This window comes from Ixodes scapularis, unplaced genomic scaffold (genome assembly GCF_016920785.2).
Source record: "Ixodes scapularis isolate PalLabHiFi unplaced genomic scaffold, ASM1692078v2 PGA_scaffold8__174_contigs__length_109621045, whole genome shotgun sequence".
Lineage (NCBI taxonomy): Eukaryota > Metazoa > Arthropoda > Arachnida > Ixodida > Ixodidae > Ixodes > Ixodes scapularis.
Genome location: NW_024609883.1, coordinates 3,144,783 through 3,156,262, shown reverse-complemented (window position 1 = coordinate 3,156,262; position 11,480 = coordinate 3,144,783). Strand labels below are relative to the sequence as shown.

The 11,480-nt window shown below is 49.8% G+C and overlaps 2 protein-coding genes across 2 annotated transcripts; both read right to left on the bottom strand.

Moving 5' to 3' along the window:
* Nucleotides 1–1,324: 1,324 nt before the first annotated feature.
* LOC115313958 lies at nt 1,325–3,687 on the bottom strand. The gene is made up of 2 exons (XM_042286807.1): nt 1,471–3,687; nt 1,325–1,345 (listed from the first exon to the last, which is right to left on the bottom strand). Exons 1-2 carry the CDS (start codon nt 3,685–3,687, stop codon nt 1,325–1,327), a joined length of 2,238 nt encoding a protein of 745 aa, XP_042142741.1.
* Nucleotides 3,688–5,855: 2,168 nt separating this feature from the next.
* On the bottom strand, nt 5,856–9,182 carry LOC121833477 (protein ALP1-like). Its single transcript, XM_042286806.1, has 3 exons — nt 9,155–9,182; nt 8,707–8,822; nt 5,856–6,299 (listed from the first exon to the last, which is right to left on the bottom strand). Exons 1-3 carry the CDS (start codon nt 9,180–9,182, stop codon nt 5,856–5,858), a joined length of 588 nt encoding a protein of 195 aa, XP_042142740.1.
* Nucleotides 9,183–11,480: the final 2,298 nt, after the last annotated feature.

Below are 11,480 nucleotides of genomic sequence, written 5' to 3'. Positions count from 1 at the left end.
ATATAATCTCGATAATAGTTAATCAATCCTAAGAGACTCCTCAACTGTTTTTTGTTCTCTGGCCGTCTTAAGTTCTGAATCGCGGCAACCCTTTCTGGGTCTGGTGCTTGAAATCCAGAGCCTATTTCATGGCCTAGGTACTTTACTCTGCCTTGTCCGAACCGACATTTCGCCAGGTTGGTTGTAAGCCCGCAAGCTTCTAATGTGGCTAGCACCTTGCCAAGCTGTTCCACATGTTCTTGCCAACTGCTAGAAAAAACTGCGATGTCATCAATGTATGCGCAGGCATACATTGCATGAGGTCTTAACACCTCGTTCATTGTTCTTTGGAACGTCGCTGCTGAATTTTTAAGCCCATATGGCATTACAGTCCACGCGTACTGGCCTTGATCGGTTACGAACGCGGTACAGTGCTGAGACTTTTTTTCCATTTTGATTTGCCAGTACCCTCTGGTTAGGTCCAAGACCGAGATGAACTGGGCTTTTGCTACGCACCACAACAGTTCTTTTCCGTTTTGCATTGGAAAGACGTCCGTTTCAGTTACCGAGTTTAATTGTCTATAATCTATACACAACCTAACTTTCCCGTCCTTCTTAGCGACACATACAACCGGATGTGCAAAACTGGACTGTGTTGGGTAGATCAGACCCCAACCTATCAATTGTTGTATCTGACGATCTACTTCTTCTCGAAGTTTCGTGGGGACCCGGTAGGGATAGATCCTTTTCATTGTAGCATTTTCGATCAGCGTTATTTTGTGCCGTCCCACCGCGCTCCTTCCTGGCGTATTTGAAAATGCCGCTTTCCGTTCTTTTATCAAGTTGAGTACCTGTTGCCTCTGTCCCTCACTCAAGTTCGTCAGCTGGATACCCGTCTGACATACCGTGCTATCTTTTTTTTCGTCACATGGGGTCTCCTCCACGCTCCCAAAGTCCCGATCTTCAAAAATCACCCCCACAGCGTTTGTTCTTGCATAGTAGGGACGCAACTTGTTTGCATGTACCCACTTCCTCTGTCCTCCCTTTAGCTCAACAACGTAGCTGTTGTCCCTTTTCCGTTCAACAATCGTTATCGGATCCACCCACCTGGCCTCCATTTTGCTTGTAGCTTCTGTGTTTAACATTAGCACCGCTTCTCCTTTTTGAAATGACTTTGGCACTGCCCTTAGGTTGTACTGTGTGGCATATGCCCGTTGTTGTCCCTGTGCTCGTTCGTCCGCTATTTTTTGCTAGACTCATCATCTGCCTCCTCAGGTCCAGGAGATATTTTTCTGCACCTTGATTTAACGTCACTGGGGGGGTCCATTCTCCCGTCCAGGATTTTCTAAGAATAGCCAGAGGACCACTAGGGACACGACCATACATTAACTCGAATAGCGACACACCTGTCGTCTCGCTTGGTACTTCTCGGTATGCCCACAGCAGGCAGGGTACATACCTGTCCCATCCTCTCCCATGTTCAGCAATTACCTGTCTCAACATTCCCTTGAAAGTCTGGTTCCATCGTTCTACCAAACCATTACTCTCTGGATGACCCGGTGTAGAAAACCTTGGAGAAACCCCGAGCCGAGACATCAGTTCTCGTGTCAATCCGGCTGTAAAGTTGCTACCTTGATCAGAAGAAATAACCTCTGGGGTACCCATTCGAGAAAACACTTCCAGTGAGGCATCGCAGGTTGCTTTGGCTGTGAGAGATCGCATGCATATGACTTCCGGCCACCGGGTACACACATCAACAATACAGACAGCGTATTTGTAGCCTTTAGATGAGGGGGGGTCTATGGGCCCCACGCAGTCCATTACTACCATCTGGAAAGGAACCTGTGGTCTTGTTAGTGGTTGTATCGGTACCCGATCCTTTGTCCTCTCTCTTGCTGTCAGTTGACAGCTTTCACAGGTCCTACAGTACTCCCGTATGTCCTCATCCATTCCCGGCCAATAAAACGAATTCTTTATTCTTTGTTTCGTCTTTTTGAAAGAGAAATGGCCCCCTACCGGCAAGTCATGTGCTACCTGCAACACTTGTCTGTGCCTGCCTTTTGGCAGCACTACTTGCATGACTAACTGCTTATTCATCGACTCTTTGTGGAACAGTAAGCCTTCGATCTCTGTGAAACCGTGACTACGCGCTTTAGCATATTTCTGCAACGTACGCAATGATTCATCTTCTCGTTGTTCTTTTCGAAAGCGTAGACGACTATCCTGCAATGTCTGCTCCACACTGCTATCCGTTTTGCCTGTGCTGTCGTGTGTTTCTGCTGCTCCGCTTTCTTTGTACGCCTCGCTATCAATGCAGAAGGCCCCCGCTCGCGGTGTTTCACCTTCGTCCACGTTAGATATTCCCTCCGTACTGCGTACCAGAGGTGGCTCGAAGAACTTTTCCTCTCCTCGTTCCATGTTTGCACCCAAGTAATCTCCCTCAAGCTCTTCGTACCACACTGCTTTAAGGTCCTCATAATCTGTTTGCGTTAACAGTACATTTAAACCCGACGCAAGCTCGTCTGTTAGAGCACAGAGTACCAGTTTCTGTTGCTGATTGCCAACTTTGCTTGTATCCGCCAAGCGGCATGGTATGTGAACCAACTCCGCCTCGATTTCTTGCCCAAAGGCACCTCTTAGTTTTATTTTGCCCTTTGGTTGATCTCGTCTGTCAGGTAACAACGATTTCCGGATAACTGTAATATCCGCTCCAGAATCTAGTCTGACTGGCAGTCTTTCTCCACACAGCTCTAGTTCTATTAATTTGGCTTCTTTTACAATTCCGCTGACCTCTCCCTCTACCGTCTCGACCCTTGCCGCAACTTTTTTTTCGGACTCTGGGCATGATCTGGCAAGGTGGCCTAACGATCCGCACACGAAGCACTTTCTGGGTGGGAATGGACCCCGTGTTGCATTCCCTTCCAGTCTCTGTCGCTCGGCCGGCTTACTGAGCCTTTTCCCACTGTCTCCCTTTAATTTATTACTTTCATCATAGACCTGTGCCCACTTTGCTATACCAGCAGGCCGTAACCAGTCATCTCCTTCGCGAAGAGTAACAAAAGCCTGAGCATCTTCGCTCAATATCTCCTTCACTCTGTCCGCAATTAACAACTCTTTCAAGTCATCAAAGTTCTCGACCTTTCTGCTACGAACGTAATAGTCAAGGTAGCCACGCACTCTTTCTGCCAACTGTGTCCAGGGCTCATTTTCCTTTTTCTTCGCGTTTGTGAACAGCCTTCGGTATTCATTAGGGGACAGTTGCAAAAGTTCAAGCACCTTTGTTTTTACCTCCGGATACTGCAAGAATCCGAGAGTTTCGCCGTCCCTTGCTATGTGCCTAACTCTCTCCGATAAATACGGGAGTAGTACCATTGTTTGTACATTTTTGGGAACCTTAAAGGCCTTCCACACGCTCTCGACGGTATCAAACCATCCCGGCACCATTTCCTCTTCGCCCGGTATGCGACTAAGAACGTTCGCAAGCATCTTAGAGAACTGCATAATCTCTGCCGCTAGCTCTTTTGGTTGGTCACTCTGATCTTTTTCCGTTGCCGAGGTCTGTTTCAGCCGTGCCATTTCCAACTCTAACTGTATTCGCTCTATTCTTTTTTCCTCAAGCCGTAGTTGCAGCTCGGCATGTTCTTTCATTCTCTCGTCCCCCAATGCCCCACCGACAGCCCCCTTCCCGTCTAGATCGTCGTCACTCATTTTTTGTTCTGCTTTAGCCTTTGCACGAGTTATCATCAGCCACACCCTCAATCACCACTCAATGCCTCTTACCTTCACAGACGCTCTCCAATCGGGCGGCAGGCTGCACCCCAGGCTTTCGGACACTCTGCTACCAGTTGCTCCGGCCGTGGTGGGTTCCTCAGGTGCTACTCGCGAGTACTGTTCACTGTCCTAACAAGATGCGACCCCGAGATGTCCCCTCACCAGCCCTCTTCACTTCACCACTTGCGCGTTGCTCCTCTTCATGTCGTTGTCCCCGCCCCTCCCCCTTCTTTTGATTTTGCAGTTCTTCCTTGTCTCCTGGCTGTCGCCGTTGCTCAGTCAGGCTGTGACGTTTCGTAGGCAGCCGCTCTGTTCACCTTGCAGTTCTTCCTTGTCTCCTGGCTGTCGCCGTTGCTCAGTTTTTTTTTTTTTTTTTTTTTCCAGCGTAGATGCCTCGGTTGAAGTCTCCACTTTCAAGAAGGCGCTTCGGTGACGTTTCGCTGAAAGATCCCCAGCTTCCACTTTTTGCAGCATGGGCGGTTTGGTTGAAGTTTCACGGGGTTGCTTGCCGGGTTTCCACTTTCTGCGGCGTGAACCCTTCAGTTGGCGTTTCCGCGGGTGTCCTGATCCGTGGGCCGGTGGTCCGATGTGGGCATTTCGACGTATGCTTGAATGCTGCGTTTCCTCGCGATTCTTTTCCGTTTTGTCGACTGCGCCAGTGAAGACACTTGTCCAAATACCTTCAGATGATTTATTCCTTCCCGTCGTGTCGAGATACAACCTTCCGTCACCACGCCCGGATCCAACCTACCCAAACACGCTTTTTTTCCGCTCTTTATCAGCCTCTTCCATCCGCTATCAACCTCACCCTCGTGACCACTTGAGCTCGCTTCTGATAACCACTGATAGCACACCTACCAGTCATGCACACCTAAGCGTGGCATGACACTACCGAATTGCTCTGCCAAGCCGGGGGGTTGGGGACGGCCGTGTTCGTACCGGTGAATTGTACAGTACATCGACTACTACAAGCAAAGATGAGACAAAGACCCTCCCCCCTTGGACTGGGGCCAGCTGAACTTAGAGGAGAGATGAAGCGTGAGAAACAGGGACAGAAAAAGACATAGACACTCCGCTGGACTACCAACTACGGTTTTAATTCTTCTTTTTCTTTCCTCCCGTGATCCTCTGCTGCTTTTGTTTTCGAAAAAAGCAGCAGAGGATCACGGGAGGAAAGAAAAAGAAAAAGAAGAATTAAAACCGTAGTTAGTAGTCCAGCGGAGTGTCTATGTCTCTGTTTCTCACGCTTCATCTCTCCTCTAAGTTCAGCTGGCCCCAGTCCAAGTAACATGCACCAACTGGCTCAACTGAAACCCGTAACCCCCCCCCCCCCCCCCCCCTTAGTCAAAACAATCCAAACTCTGCGAGTGCGATGCATTCTGGGGGAGAACTACAACGGTGCCAGTGCGCGTGAAACGAACTCGCTATAAGAACGTTAGGGAGGAGGAGGTTTCTCTCCTCCTCCTCATCCTTCCTAGTGCTTTTCCTTTCTCCCCTCGTCTGGTGTTGCCTTAGCCTGTCCTGCACGCAACTAGTGACACGGAGTACAGGTTCAAAAGCTCATGTCAACATCTGAACTTCAGACAAGTGGATGACAAAGCAGGCATCTCTAGGTCTGGATCCCCGGCAAGTCCAATCTCCAAGGGACAAGAATATGTCGGGCATTGTATTATTCCCAGGCATTGCCTATGACAACTATGTGAGACAACGATGGTGGACACCACCATGGGCAGTCATAATATGTGCAATGCCAAAAACTCTTGGTTGGTAGATAGTTGTGCTATAGGTAGTTTTATAGGGGAATGTGCGATTCAATTTGATTGAGAAATCACTATTCGCACGTCAGTTTTCATGATGGAGCACGGTACCCAGAAATGGGGCCTTTGCACATTCGGCGAATCTTCAAGAGCATTAGTAGCACGAGGTGAAATGCTCGGGGATGCGCGTGACAACATACCTTCCACCGTATTAATGGCACATCTAGTACCTGGGCATGGCAACCAATGTGATGCGACATGAAAGCTATGTATTGTCATTCTCACTACAGGGAAAATGCAAGGCAAGGCTTACTGATACTGGCACAGCGACGGTAGAACAGTCTGTACTCACCGATAGTTGAACATCGTCTCTGGATCCTTTAGTTCAGCTGCTGGAAAGGGCCTCAGCAGGTACGGCTTGAGTCCAAACCCTTCGTCACCAATAATAACGAACGGTGCCACCTTCGACGAGTTTGGCAGCTGTGCTGGCTCCGGGAAACCAGCAGAGCAATGGTCGATGTGTGCCCGTAAGCTTGTGGCAGCCCAGACACCGCTATTGTTCATCCGTCCATTCCTGCCCACATCTGCGTACAGGAACTTGAGGTCGGCGTCTAAAAGTGCCATCAGCACAATGCTGAATGTGCCCTTGTAGTTCCGGTACGTGGCTCCTGTACCCAGAGGTGGGCAGATGGTCACGTGTTTGCCATCTAAGGCGCCCAGGCAATGCGGGAACTGCCAGAGCTCTTCAAACCCCCGAGAAACTTGTCTCCACTGGCCCGGCGTTGATGGTAGCTTGGAAGAAAGAGGAAGACATGTCAGCCAACTGTGAAACCCGCATAGAAAGGCAACACCTCATCTACTTAACGGAACTATGTCTACTTACTGAATTGAACACTAAAAAGTCATGTGCGCCCAGTAAGTGGACTCACCAAATTTACAGGCAGTGCACTGTGCAGCCAGGGTAGACATTCTGGTGACCCTTACACCTTAATGGGATGCACAAAATTGTAAGTACAACATAGCAGTAAAATCAATGCTGCAGCGTCACTCCCGTGATGGTGCTACCCGTACGAAAATGTCAGATGGGAGCGGTCCCAGTTTGGGTCCGCGGGGTTCTAAACTTCTGGACAGTTCTGATCAGCGCGATTCTGGGTCTAACCAGTCGAATCCAGGGAGACGCAACGCACTGGAATCGCACAGTGATCGGTGAATCTGATCCGCTCCCCTTGTTCCAGTAGGGTCCGCTCCCAGCCAGCGGCTCCCAGCCAGCGGGCGCGCAAACCGTGACTGGAGGAGGGGAGGGAGGGGTGTGTGGCCGGGGGGGGGGGGGGGGGGGGGGGGGATGGCGGAGAACTTTCGCGGTCTCTCGCGTGTCACGTGTTAGGGACAGGCGCCTCCGCCACCTCCGCTGCATCCCCTACGCGGGCGCTGCGAGCGGGCGTTCTCCGCGCGCGCGCCTGGCTTTGTCTCCGAGTCAGTTTAGTTTTGTTCTTCGCGCTTGCCGCGCGGTCGGTCGGCGCTCGACTGGCGGCGACGTTCGCGCTGCGGGCGCACGGATACTGACGCGCCCATCGTTGCCCTGGATGGATGCACTCCAACATTGTATACTGTGCTTGTGCGTGCTGTGTGTGTGTTCCGTGCACCGTGTTTGGCGACGACGCGCGCCTTGCATTCATTGTCTGTTGCAGTCAGCGGCAGCGCTTCGACAGTTTCGGTTCTTCTCCGCTCCCGTCGGACTGCCGGCCGGCGGCGACGTTCGCGCTGCGGGCGCACGGATACTGACGCGCCCATCGTTGCCCTGGATGGATACCCACTGACCTCGGCTTTGAATCTTTATATAGTGTGAAGCTGCCGACCCATTGCACTTTGGCTCGGCATCTGGATGCGCTGGTGTGCTTGGTGACAATACTTGGGCAACTCGGATACCGCTTGCCCGCCGGAACTTCCCGACGCACTCAACACTGGATACTGTGCTTGTGCGTGCTGTGTGTGTGTTCCGTGCACTGTTTAATGACGACGCGACGACGCCTGGACGACCGTGTGCGCCGCCATAATTACCGCTGCGCTCACCACTGGACTCTACAAAAGTCTTTCGTGCGATGTCCTGAGCTGTTACAAAAGCGAAAGATCGTCGCGATTTCAGACCCACTCCGCCTGGGTCTGAAATCGCGACGATCTCTCGGTTGTAACGGCTAAGGGCATAACACGAAATTCTTTTGTAGAGTCCAGTGGTGAGCGCAGCGGGAATTCCGGTGGTGCAACGGTCATGGGTTTAAAACTGGGGCTGGAACTGCGCGGTTCCAGGCTGGATACAAACTGGTGCCCCAATTTTGGGTCTAGGCGGAACTGGCATTTTTCATTCCGGCCTGAATCTGACATTTTCGTACGGGTAGTATCAGTGATAGCAATCTTTACTTGACCAGGAGATCCACGGTTTCGCAAAAAAAAGAAGCAACGGCCCACACCATACAGGCCCAAAGTGCCACATCTAATGACAGTCATTATGTCATGAATACTATATACAAGAGCCACGAGATGGTCTATGGGTTATTATAGAATGGTCGTTCACGCCCCGGAGGTGGCACTTGAGGGAAGTCAACAGTAAACCGAGGTCACCAACAACTCGAGAGGCAATGGAATGCTGTGCGAGGTGCGAATTGGAGTGTTCAGGGCATGCAAAACACGAGTGTTGACATGGTGACGTGGGCCTGCAGGACGAGACGAGACAGCCGAACATGTCGTAATGGAGTCACCGAGAGCTTAGGCCGCCAATGCCACTAGATGTAGAGGGCTATGGTGTTGCACTGGGGCCGAGCGGGTTGAGACTGACACCATTGACCAGATAGGAGCAGATGACGTACATTAGTCGAGATGTAGGTCGAGACCATGGTGGCCAGCAGGACGATGCCTGCGCCCTCGAACGGTTGAGATTACGAAGTGAAGATGTGAGGACGGGTGGGGGAAAACTATGAGGAGGGAGGGGTCCAGGGCAGCCAAACTTAGGTTTTTGACACTTCTCTTTTTTTTTTTTGATACTTCTCTTTCCTTTTGGCTAGATCACAGTTTTGTTAAAACTGTGATTGCCCGACACAAGGGGTTAGGTCACCATATCTGTGTGTCAAAAGCGTGTCCTTCTGCTTTTGTTCTGACACCACTGTGTGGCCTTAATTGTGATGGTATGTTTACGAGATAAACCTACCTTGATGAAGTCAGGTGCCAAAACTTCATATATAGCGATGCACACTTCGTGCACTATCTTGGACACCGTGCTGTGGGCCCTCCTGAACTGGAAACCAGTAGAGGCGAAGGTCTCCCCTGGAACGAAGGTTCATTGCATTGAAATTAGTGAAAGCACTCTATATGCATTCTAAACAATCAAGTATGCCACCATGGTATACAAAATGCAGGGTTTTCAGGGAGAAATTTCAAAGGTGGCTTTCACTTGATCATATTCACGCACTGAAATGGTGATTATTGATGCGACTCCTGTCAAAACTGGGAAACTGACCGAAACTCGGGTGGGTATACCGCTGAAACTTTAGGAATACAGCGAGCGATAGCCAGCACCACGAGTATGATAAGGATTGTTATATCAATATACTGAACCCAGCCAGTGGTGTGAGGTTGCAGGGCTATTCTTTATTTACAATTTATGACAACTTCCAGATTTACCATAATTGATGGTCTACCGGCGATCCAGATGGCAGCGACCTACTCGAAAATAATTGCAAACATCAGTTTCGCAAGCTATAGCGCTATAATTTACACATATGAGTGGGTAGGCTGTGCATTTAATATAAGAAATTATCAAAGGAAAGGCTTGCCCCAGTGAAAAGTTACGAAAACTAACATTGCATAGGAGAGACGCCTATTAAATATATATAAAAAAATAAGACAACCCCGTCGCAAAGCGCTAAAATGTATGATTAAAAAAATAGGCAAGGAAAAGCATTTTGCCACTTTTCTCACGGTCAGTTTTGTTTCTTAATCGAACTTCCCAATGGGTCACCCATACAACTTTTCTTGATATATTTGTTTGACTAGGGCAAACCTTTTCTTTGATAGTTTGAGAAATAAAATGCGCTACTTAGACGTACTTTAGCGATACATCGCACTGTCATAGCCTGCGAAAGCGAAACTGAATTCTCCAAGTTATCTAATACCCCTGCCAGACTGGCAATTAAATGTCAGTTCCATCGAATGACAATGGAGCGATCGGCCAATCAGTGCGTGCGACACACCGGCGTGTGTAGACGGAGACATTAGGGGGGAACCTGAGAGCCAACTGTGTTCGCGCACAGGACGCATTTGTCACATTCCACGCGCACAGCTGATTCGCCCATCACACAAATCTCATTCGATGAAACTGACTTTTAATTGCCAGTCTGAGAGGGGTATGAAGTTGGTTGCTGCCACCTGGACCGGGGATGTACGAGTGCGAGCAAACATACCGTTTCCGAGATAAGCTGTCTAGTATGTTAGTACACCGATTTCTGCGACAAAGTTATAAGCCTGTAAGCGTCATTTAGGCCTCCCTTCTCACAGCGACATAACTCACCTGTAGCGAGGTAGCGGAGCGTGATGGCGAGTCTTTCGCCTGCCGGAATGGCTTGTCGAAACGGGGTGTCTTGTTTTACTCTTAGTGGCCTCACTTTCCCCAGCAGCTCCTCAAAAGTGGCCGTATCCATCCTTATCCAGGAGCGGTAGGACTCTGCGTCTTCTAGTGCCAGCTCGCGCATCAGATTCTCGTAGCACCCCTGCTCCCTGTGCTTCCTCAGGTGGGGTCGCATCCACATCCTCCGCTTTTTGGGAGGCTGGATGAGGTCGCCGTCTTCGCTCGAGCTTAGGGCTTCTAGCAAAACTAGCCCAGCGAGAGCGAGCTGCCTCTCGTGACACGCCATGACAAAATCAATCCGCGACTTCGCGAACCAAAGCCGCCAAAGCAGCGAACGCGCGATCGTCCAAACGAGGCAAGACCGGAAGGCTTGTCGTCGAGTGTAGTCTTTTAGTGGGACTGCCACACGGCATCCACGGCGCTACAGATCAGACGACGAACAAGTTCCTTTCCGTCGTCGGACATATTTGTCGATGGTGTCCGTCGCCACAGTGGGACGGGATGAGCGACAAGACACTTTGCCGTGTCGTCGTACAAAAGTTTGTCTTTGTCGCTCTAGTGAATATAGTGAGCTCTTGTTGCGTACCGCAGGGCTCAGCGCATGCTTTCGGGCCTGGAATCAGTTTTCATCGCTTTCCTGCGAAAAAAAAAAAACTCACATTGCAGTGGATATGTAAGAGTAGGGAAAAAGTTGACTGCGCACGACGTGGTATTTGGTCGTCACTTTTCAAGCGATGCCTTCCAAGCAAACTATGCTAATGGACGAGGCATGTACGCACGTAAACCACGCTTGCATCGACATCCGTTCAAACCGTGCATTGTATTTTATAAGTAGTATATATTCTGCCGGCAACCAGCACAACGAACCGAGCAAACAAAAGTTGCCGGTAGTTGTTCCCATTGGGTTTTGTGTAAAAGGAATAGTCAAAACGGGAACTTCTAGGTGTATGAGTAGCTCAGTGGAAAGGTGTCCGTTACACGTGCCGTGGGTCCCAGATTCAAATCAAAGTAGGCGAACTTTTTTTTTTTTTTTTTCGTGAAACGTATGACGATTATGATTATTATTTTTTAGAATAATCATTGCCGTCCGAAGCTCCCGGCAATCTTTTTTTCCCAAGTGGTTGTGCCCGGCTGCCGGCAGAATATCCCCGTCTTATTGCATTACAGTGCACAAGAGGAGGTTCTTGATACGCAACGCCGTTCCATCGGAGAATTTTCCGAAGGGATCACACAACCGGGTCGTGAGGCTTCGCAAGCCACCGAGAGGTACTGCTATCATTTGAACACTATTTTATTCCAGGCTAGCTTTTACACTGGAGCATATTAGGTAGCAGTATCAGTTCGAAATTTGGATATTT

Bases quoted from the DNA above. Each gene is read 5' to 3' on its own strand.
- LOC115313958 (XM_042286807.1), bottom strand. From the start codon at position 3,687: ATGAGTGACGACGATCTAGACGGGAAGGGGGCTGTCGGTGGGGCATTG. The intron at 1,346-1,470 runs GTAATTGCTGAA...TCGTGTCCCTAG, and splicing joins TCAAGGGAATGTTGAGACAG to TGGTCCTCTGGCTATTCTTA.
- LOC121833477 (XM_042286806.1), bottom strand. From the start codon at position 9,182: ATGGTAAATCTGGAAGTTGTCATAAATT. The intron at 8,823-9,154 runs GTAAATAAAGAA...CCTTCGTTCCAG, and splicing joins TCTGGAAGTTGTCATAAATT to GGGAGACCTTCGCCTCTACT. The intron at 6,300-8,706 runs GTAGGTTTATCT...CTTTCTTCCAAG, and splicing joins TGGCACCTGACTTCATCAAG to CTACCATCAACGCCGGGCCA.